Genomic DNA, 10,598 nt, shown 5'->3' on the forward strand with positions numbered 1-10,598 from the left:
ATTGCATGTTTACGTCCCTTGGATACCCCAGGAACATATGATTCAAATATGGACTATTTTTAGGTTTGTCAGCACAATACACAAACTAATCGGTTACTCCAAAGGGCATTATTTTATACAATTCCTTCCACATACTGAGCTGGGAATCTGGAATAGTCTTGTCGAGATGGTAAACCCAACTCACGCACTCGGTAGCACCAGTTTCCTTATCCATATTAACCAATACAATACCGTCGTAAACTTATGCCTCTGTACACATTAAATAATTAAACGTAATCTTTATCTCTGTGGTTTGGTAACACGGTTTCCACAACATAATCATCACAATGTCCTTACAGTGATTTAGCTCCTTTGCCCTGAAGTAAGTTCACCATTTCTCTGTGTCTTTGAACAGATGCTTCCATCAGTGCCGTGTTTCCGAAATGATCTTTGCTGTTGATGTCGAAAATATTCTTGGACAAGACACGCTTCACAAGTTCCACATTCCCTCCACGACAGGCGAGATGCAATATGTTCCTACACTTGGCATCTGTTAGTGTCATATCTCCTCCTTTGCTCACGATTACATGAAACACTTGCTCATGACCGTGGACAGCTGCCGCCATCACTGGAGTCCTTTCACACACTCCCCGACAGTTCATGTCAAAACAAATTATGGAGAGGACATAGCTGACCACTTCAATATGCCCTCCCACACATGCCCAGTGTAGGACGTTGTCGCCACCATCATCAACCAAGGACATATCAGCCCCCTTGGATCGAAGCTGCTGTAGCACGTTTAGATGCCCTGCATATGCTGCCTCCATAACTGGAGTCTTCCCATAGTTGCCTTTACCATCGATGTTCACAAGTGTGATGTACTTGCAGAGGATAAGATTTACAATGTATCCATCCCCTCCAACACAAGCCAGGTGAAGGATGCTGTCATCACGACCATCAACCAGACCTACATCAGCTCCTTGACGCAACAGAAATTCTAATACTTCTCTTTGCCTCTTCCATGCTGCCAGCATCACCAGTGTCCTATTCAGCATTCCACGAGCGTTGACATTCCCACCTAGAGACAAAATGTTCTTAACTCGTTTTATGTCTCCCGTTAGGCAGGCGAAATGGAGAGCAGAATTTTTCGGGTGTTTGCCTTTCAAAGGTTCCATTGTTGACTAAACAGACAAACACATGACGGGAGATTTCATCACATTTATGTATCAACACCATGTCATCTATTAGAATAGTTTACACAGTTATATTTTTTATTTAATATTCTTCATAGTTCGTTTCAACGGATGTAGTGGAAGCAGAAAAAAATATAAATTAGGAAAAATATGCTTTTTGGAAGAAATGAACATTTGCCAAACGTTCGAGTTGAAATGAAACAAAGTCATATTCTGGAAGAAAACTTGTCCATATGACTGACAAAATAGTATGTCTGTGATAGAAGCAGAGTCGGTCGTTCAGCCCTCCTACATTATTGGCATACGTTTATGGATGGCTATTAAAGTGTAATTACACCAGACCTCGTATCCTGCCTGGTCATTGGCGCATGTCATCAACATTGCAAAGACAGCCATATAGAATGCCTTTTGATCCCAGGGTTAGGACATGCCCTTAGTACACTGTTCCCGCTGCTATGGGCGACTAGATCCTGCGCTCATGTTATGTGCCTTCTTGATTGGTGTTACAGTTCGTGTTGAATAGCTGTATATCCCGTCCTCTGTTTGTGCTTATTATATCCAAAATCATGGTATACAGTGAGATATGAGTGATCACTCTATTCTGGGGAAACTCTCGAGGCGGGAGACTTGGCTTCTCAAATTCGGGAGATAATGAGACTTGGCTTCTCAAATACCATTCAAGGTGGAGTCGATCCTTCCTCCTTACGAACAACACCTCAGTGCAGCTGTAAAACAGATAAATGACAACACAACAATAATCTTCTTACACAACGGAGTCGATCCAGTCATGAACTTCTTCCTCCAGAAAGTCAAGCGGAACACTCCCTAGTTTTAGCACCACGTGATGAAAATCCCGGATGTTGAACTTACGACCCAGAAATAGAAAGTAGGTAGGGAAGTGTAAATATTCGAGGGCCAGAGTGAGTGAGTGAGTGAGTTTAGTTTTACACCGCACTCAGTACGATTCCAGCTATATGGCGGCGGTCTGTAAATAATCGACTTTGGACCAGACAATCCAGTGATCAACAGCACGAGCATCGATCTGCGCAAATGGGAAACGATGACATGTGCCAGCCAAGTCAGCGAGGACCAGGCAATCCAGTGCCTGACATTATGAGTTTCAGTCAGTCGACCCCTGCAACAAAAACAGGTTGCTGACGACCAATTCTTCTAACCCAGATTCTAACTACATCATAGAAAAACAAATCACTGAAAGCATGGCAACATTGAGCGTTAGACAAAGACTGGAGGACGCCCAAAACAGGTGATCTTTTGCCAAATCATGGTTGTGAAATCCTGTAAATATGAACACTATCCGTTAGGGCGCGTGACGAAAACGTACGCTCCGATCAGCTCAATGAGGCAGTCCCAGTGCATTCTAGACAACCAGTGACACTCTTCAGACCTACTCCTAGATGGAGAGTTATTGTGTCAGGTACTAGCTTGTCTGATCCAGAATTGATTATGTACAGATGCCGCCAGACAGCTGGACAATGACAGATCATGGCTTTGATGGAGCACAGCATTGGTTGCAGTTTTTTTCTGGAGAGTGATGACATCAATTGTTTTCAATGAGAGATCTTTGAGAGAACGTATACATTTTAGGTATGCACCAAACTGGACGCGATTCCGTCACGACTAGTCACCTACCTAGACCCGTTTCTGCTTCCTGCCTCAATTTCTTTATTTTGATCTCCCCGACTTTGTAGGAACAAGCCTAGCCCGGCCATGTGATATACCGATCAACCTCGGACTGGATCTGACTGTCTGGAAAGTCACTGTAATTGGTCAGGAAGCGTATTGCACGATCGCGTGACCACCTGTGGAAGAAACTTCGTTCCTTTAGACAGGCATGAACAGAGAGGGTTAGATAGTTCTTAGTCATACCTGGGGTTATATTAATATGTTTCTGGCGAATCACTGCGTGAGTGTAGGAGGGAGGTTAAGTTTTGCACTGATTTTAGCAACATTCCACCAATATCACGGCGGTGGACACCAGAAATGCGCTTCACACATTGTACCTTTTGCTCATTGTGGTGAAACGAGCCCGGGTCTTCGGCGACCAGGCTACCCCATCGCACAAGCAACAAGATGGATGTGGTGTAAATTGTGGGTCTGTGCTGATTACAGAGATAGTGTAAGTCCAGTGTCATCATCCGCAGCTGTTTGATTAAAATTACTTATACATGACGAGGTATACCAACATTAATGACCTACGAATGTGTTCTATTATTGACGTAAATATCGAGAGAGCGCACCAGTCAGCGAAACGTCCGTAAAATATACACATTGACAATTATACCGGATTTGCCAGTTTACAATGAAAGTTTCACCGTGAAATCGTCCTGAAGGAGAGGTTTCCCTGGGGACTCACAACATCCATATCACATTTCCGTTTACTGTTATCAACTCACCCAAACGCGTGAATGCCGATATCCACTACGAGACGACACGCACGGAATATCTCGGAACAATATCTGCCAAAGCTGCAAATAAGAATACAAACGCTCAACACAACCTCATTTGCAATCATCACGTCGGAGACCGCAATATACGGCTAAACGTAAAGCCAACAAAGAGACAATGAATTATTACAAAATTGTATAGAACGCTAATATTATCTAAAATGCTAAAATGAGTAAGATATTTGACGGGTGTGTTTTAAATTTGTCTTACACAAGTATTCGATGACATAAAGGATATTTAAAGTAAACAAGTTTTGTGTTTCGTAAAAATAACGATGACAGTGTGTATCAAACAGTCTTGATGGACACGCTTTCATTTGCAGTGGACTTATGGCGAGAAGTGAGGTTTTGTTTGGGAAACGATTCCCCAGGAATATGAGACGAATACCCGATATCAACGTCTCATTAGGTGATCGTACCACATTCAGGTCTGAATACGTGGAAATGTTTTACAAAACTTCAGATACGTTGCCTCAAAGAAAGAAAGTGAGTGAGTGAGTGAGTGAGTGAGTGAGTGAGTGAGTGAGTGAGTGAGTGAGTGAGTGAGTGAGTGAGTGAGTGAGTGAGTGAGTGAGTGAGTGAGTGAGTGAGTGAGTGAGTGAGTGAGTGAGTGAGTGTAAGCAATATCTTGTCAATATCATGGCGTGGTACGCCAGAGATAGGTTTCACACATTGTACCCATGTGGGAAATCGAACCAGGCGCTTCAACATGACCTTACGCCAGAAGAGGCTCAGAATGCCCCCAAAGACTGTTAGACCAGACAAGACTGAGTGAGTGAGCAATTTTACGCCTCACTCATCATGAGCATTGATCTGCGCATTTGGGAACCAATGAAATGTGTCAACCAAGTCAGCGAGCCTGACCACCCAATGCCATTAGTCGCCTCTTAGACAACCATAGTCAGACATTTTCACTATTTATTTGAAACTATTTATTTGAATTTGCATCACTATACGTTTTGTTGAATATCGTATCCTTAGATCCCGATAACTACAAGTTCGACAATATGCTAATTAGTGGAACTCATCTCTGCGTATGCGCTGTACAAGGGGAAATGGATTGGTACCTAGGACAGTTTGCTGTTGAGTGTTTCTGCTCTGTAGTGGGGGATGCCATACAGGCTGGAGTAGGTGTCCTGGAAGTGATGCCCTGGATCCGTCTCGTGCAGCGCTAGCGGCAGCATCATGAACGTCAATCTGCAACGGCGAGTCAAACCCTATCAGCAACAAATCCTCGCAACTCTGGTCTGCGACAAGACATTCTGTATTGTTTTGGCTAACGGAACTGGTGAATATTATGGTTGGTATTTCAACAAAATATGACAAAAATGCTCTGATACAATGTTTTTATTTTCTTTAGTTTTTTGTGCATTTTTAGGTGGGGTTTGCACTGTTTGTCTGTTTGTTTTCTTGTTTGTTGTTTGTTGTTTGTTTGTTTACTGCTGTTGTTGTTCTTGTTGGTAAGTTTGGATTTGTTCTGATTTGTTTTCGGTTATCTTTATTTTTCAAATACGTATTTTCACTTCATTTCGTTTATCCTGCCAAAAGCATACGTCATACAAATAATGTTTGTTAGTTTCCATTCTTCTTTCCTAGCGTTCCCAGCTGTAATATTGCTGGAATATTGCTAAAAGCGACATAAAACTAACCTGACTCACTCATGCAGCGTCTCCTGCCATTGGTTAGTGACAATGTACCATGTGTGGTATGGACAAGTCGCAGTTAGTTAAAGGCTGGGGGTTAGCACGAATCATTACTCTTTACCATCCTTACCGTTTCTGAGGTTCTTTGAGGTTAGCGTAGAAGACATTCTGTCCGTAGGATCCCCATGGACCGTCCGTGTCAACAGGCACAATGCTGAAACAGAATACGTCCTACGATACAGGTCATGTCATAGAATTAACAATTACAGCATCCACTTCTATCTACTTTTCTTTTTATCTATGACAAATACCAATGTTTGATCGCTTGTATCTTATACGCCCACATCTAAGATCACTCATCAGTTCCACTTATTTGCTATGCTTAAGCCTCTGTCTTTGTTTCACTACGCGTTTTCAGTAATTAGTTGTTTGGAGTAAAATTTATTGCTGAGAGGAATGACATGGCTTTCTATCTGAACAAATTAATTTCTATGTGAAGGACACCGCAATCTGAACGTTACGAGTGTTTTAATTCGATGTTAGAACATGATCATCTTGGCAATAAGATTGTCTTGAAAAAGTAGGCCAAAGTTCTATATCAGCGTTAGCTAACTGATGTCTCACTCTATTGATCTGCACAGCAGGGTGGACGACGACATTGCTGTGAGGAGCTATGGCATTACTCACGTGAGTGCCGGAAGTGATATGTTTCTGAACATAAACTGAAGTCGAGGCTGAATCTTCTTATGGATGAGGAAGTGATATCGATGTAACAGCCTTTTCTGTTGAGACGAAAACAGACAGAGATAGGAAATGTCTCCCTTGTTCTGGAATTAGTTATATCTACGGCAGTGTAAATGGAAGATAAGACACATTATCGGACGAGCAAATGATTTTTTCGTGTACACTTGAATTTCCAACAAGGTATTTCTACTGGTACAAGTAGATATAAGACATTAGAGACCAATATGATTTTCTGGTTTCTTTACACCCGTGGAAGATTCGGCTTAGAACTACTTTTCAGTAATACGTGCAGATCGTATTAGGCAACGAACGGGATTGGGTGGTCCGGCTAACTTACTTGGATGGCACATTATCATCGCGTCCCACTTCCGTAGATCGATGCTCATGTTGTTGATTTTCTGAGACTCGATTATTTTCCAAAAAGCCGCCATAGAGGTGGAATATTGCTGAGTGCGTCGTGAACACACTCACTTACTCACTGTGTTCATTACACATATAGTGTTCTGTGCTGTAGCAATACCACTGTGAACAACACATGGAATACAACTATGACCAAGACTAGAAATACCATTATAAACAGCAGGAATACAACTAAAACAACACAAGGAATACAACTATAAACAACACAAGGAATACAACTAAAAACAACACAAGGAATACAACTAAAAACAACACAAGGAATACAACTAAAAACAACACAAGGAATACTAAACTATAAACAAAACTAGGAATACTACTGCAAACAACACCAGGAATACTATGAACAACACCAGAAATACAACTTTAAATGACATAAGGAATGCAACTATGAACAATACTAGGAATACCACTATAAACAACACTAGGGATACAACTACTAATCACGTCAGGAATACATCAATAAACAACACTAGTAATACAGCTATGAACAACACTAGGAGTACATCTATGAACAACACTTGTAGTGCACCTATAAACAACACAAGGAATACAACAATAAACAACACTAGGAAAACAACTAAAAACAACACTAGGAATACTACTACAAACAACCATAGGATTGCAACTATGAACAACACTAGGAATACAACAATAAACAACACTAGGAAAACAACTAAAAACAACACTAGGAATACTACTACAAACAACCATAGGATTGCAACTATGAACAACACTAGGAATGCCAATATAAACAGCACTAAGAATACAACTATGAACAACAAAAGGAATGTAACTATAAATGACACCAGGAACACATTTAGGGACAACACTATGAATGGAAATATACATAACACTAGGAATACATCTATGAACAACACCAGGAATACAACTCTAAACAACAATAGGAATACATCTATGAACAACACTGGGACTACACTTAAAATAACACTAGGAATACATCTATGAACATCACTAGAAGTACAACTGTAAATAACACAAGGAATACAACTATGAACAACACCATGACTATATCTATGAACAACACAAGCAACACAACTATAAACAGCACTAAGAATACGACTAAAATCAAAACTAACAATACAACTACTAACAACAATAGAATTACAACTATGAACAACGCTAGGAATACAACGAAAACAACACCAGAAATACATCTATGAACAGCACAATGAATACAATTATAAACAACTCCAGGAATACAATTATGAACAGCACTAGGAAGATCACGATAAACAACACTAGGAATACAACTAAAAACGCAACTACAAACAACAATGTGCATACAACTATGAACAACACATGGAATACAAATATGAACAACACCGGGAATGCTACTATAAACAACACTAGGAATACATCTATGAACAACACCAGGAACACATCTTTGAACAACACCAGGAATGCAACTATGAACAACACCAGGAATACAACTATAAACAACACAACGAATGCAATTATATACAACTAAAACCAACACTAGGAATACAGCTGTGAACAACACCAGTAATACAACTATGAACAGCACTAGGAATACAGCTGTGAACAACACCAGTAATACAACTATGAACAACACGAGGAATACAGCTGTGAACAACACCAGTAATACAACTATGAACAACACTAGGAATACAGCTGTGAACAACACCAGTAATACAACTATGAATAACACCAGGAATGCAACTATAAATAACACTAGGAATGCAACCATGCACAACACTAAGAATACATCTATTAACAACACCCGGAATATATCAATGAACAACACCAGGAATACAGCTATAAACAACACTATGAGTACAATTATGAACAGCACCACTAATACAACGATAAACAACACTATGAATCCAGCTTTATTGAATATTGCATGTAGCTTGTAAACCTCCGCGCGGTTGACCAGACAACTGTATGACTGTTATTAGCTCTTCCAATAACTTCAGTGGCAGGGTACAGTGACATGAATGACATTCAGTTGTCAGGATAGATAGATCGTGATCGCATGATTCATCCCTCGGTGTGCAGACAAATCTGGTGACTTCATGTCATAAGTTTCAAATGAAAATATGAACTTTGTAGATATTTAAGGCTTAAGGGGTGGGATGGGGGGTGGGAGCTCCATGAATGATTAGATTACGGCGATTTTAAGTTTAAATCCTTTCACATGGAAAAAGCTTCCAGGTTTTCAATAATTTCAGTCAACATCTCGTGATAGAGAAAGTATTGTATCAAAGCGGTTAATCGGGGCGAGATATAGATAAAAGCTGGGTATCAGGCTAACTGCCCCCTGGACAACTGCCCCCCGGCAACTGCCCCCTTGCTGTCTGCCCCCCATCCATTGTGCCCCCCGGACAGCTGCCCCCCGGGTTAATAGCCCCCTGGACAACTGCCTTCAACAGTATTGTTTGTCCATGGTATGTCTTACTCAATTCTGCCGTGAACATTCCAAAGATCTATTTTGTAGCGGGGGGCGTCTACCTCGTAGATGGGGGCGATATTGACTGGTGGACCTCTGCACGGTTCTGTTGAAGGGTCTCAAAGGCAGTTAGTGTGTTGTTATTATGGGGGGCACTTGTCCCAGGAGGCAATTAGCCTAGGGGGCAGTTATCCAGGGGGCAGTTGGCGGGGGGCACTTGTCCGGGGGGCAGTTAGCCTAGACCCAAAAGTTGTTATTGTTTAAATGTGGAATAGTCCGATGATAACAGAGTTGATGATGTAAGCCGACACCCACAACTTAAAACCACAATCAAATACCAATGTGCATTGACATTTACTACTATTAGCCATGAAAGGACAAAAACACAATCGCGATAAAATTCCAGGTTAGAATCATGACAAGAACTGAAAGGACGCTTACCGTGCATGAGCTTGTGTACCCAAACTGAATTACATGGAGTCCCGAAGGCATGACCTCGAACACTAGGCTGTCTCATACAGAATTACAGAAGGCATGACGTCGACCACTAGGCTGTCTCATACAGATTTACAGAAGACATGACGTCGACCACTAGGCTGTCTCACACAGACTATACCCTCTACAAGTTGTGATTTGCTTGTTGTGGGTATGTGATCACGGCAGGCTGCAGTCCACTTATGACGTAACCCAGCATTTCACATACTGGAACCAGCACTTCGCGTACCACAGCTAACACTTCAATTACAACAACTAATACTTCATATACCACAGCTCCACAGCTCCACAGCTAGCACTTCATATATCAAAGCCAGCACTACAGACACCACAGCTAGAACGTCATACACCATATCTGACACTTTACATAAAACAGCTACTCCTTAAAATACCACAACCAACACTTTCAACACCACAGCCATCACTTCACATATCACAGCTAGCACTTCATATATCAAAGCCAGCACTACAGACACCACAGCTAGAACTTCATACACCATATCTGATACTTTACATAAAACAGCTACTCCTTAAAATACCACAACCAACACTTTCAACACCACAGCCATCACTTCACATATCACAGCTAACACTTCACATACCAAAGTCAGAACATCACATCACAACACACACCAGAAACAGCTCTTTACAAACCACAACCAACACCTATTAGACAACAGCCGATTTTTCAAATGCCACATTCTGCACTTCACATACCAATACCATTATTTCACATACCACATACAGCTGTTCACATACAGCAGCTAACAGTGCACATACTACAGCCAAAATGAGCACTTAACATGTCACAAACAGTATTTCACATGCAACAATAGTTTTTTGACACAGCCACCACTTAACATACCAAAAACAGCTCTCCGTATACCACAATTAGCTCCTTATTTACTACAGTATGCACTCAACATACCACAACCATTACTCCACATACCACAGCAAACACTTCACATTTCAAAGCCAGCACTTCACATACCATAGATGACAGTGCAGATACTGCAGTTAGCACTTCCCATACAACATTTGGCACCACAACCAGCAGTTCACATACCACAGTCAACACTTACTGTAACAGGCAGCTCTTCACAAATAGCAACCCCTTCGCAAACTGCAGGTAACACTTCACATAAAACAGCCAACACTTCACTTACCACAATAACACTTGCCATACCACAGCCAAGATTTCACATACCACAGCTAACACTTCCCGTAC

At 41.3% G+C, this 10,598-nt stretch overlaps 1 protein-coding gene across 1 annotated transcript; it reads right to left on the reverse strand.

Moving 5' to 3' along the window:
- Positions 1 to 332: 332 nt before the first annotated feature.
- LOC137280882 (serine/threonine-protein phosphatase 6 regulatory ankyrin repeat subunit C-like) lies at positions 333 to 1,154 on the reverse strand. Its single transcript, XM_067812074.1, has one exon. The coding sequence runs from the start codon at positions 1,152 to 1,154 to the stop codon at positions 333 to 335; it is 822 nt and encodes a 273-aa protein (XP_067668175.1).
- Between the last annotated feature and the right edge of the window lie 9,444 nt (positions 1,155 to 10,598).

This window comes from Haliotis asinina, chromosome 4 (genome assembly GCF_037392515.1).
Source record: "Haliotis asinina isolate JCU_RB_2024 chromosome 4, JCU_Hal_asi_v2, whole genome shotgun sequence".
Classification (NCBI taxonomy): Eukaryota; Metazoa; Mollusca; class Gastropoda; order Lepetellida; family Haliotidae; genus Haliotis; species Haliotis asinina.

Coding starts and splice junctions, on each gene's coding strand:
- LOC137280882 (XM_067812074.1), bottom strand. CDS start 1,154: ATGGAACCTTTGAAAGGCAAACACCCGAAAAATTCTGCTCTCCATTTC.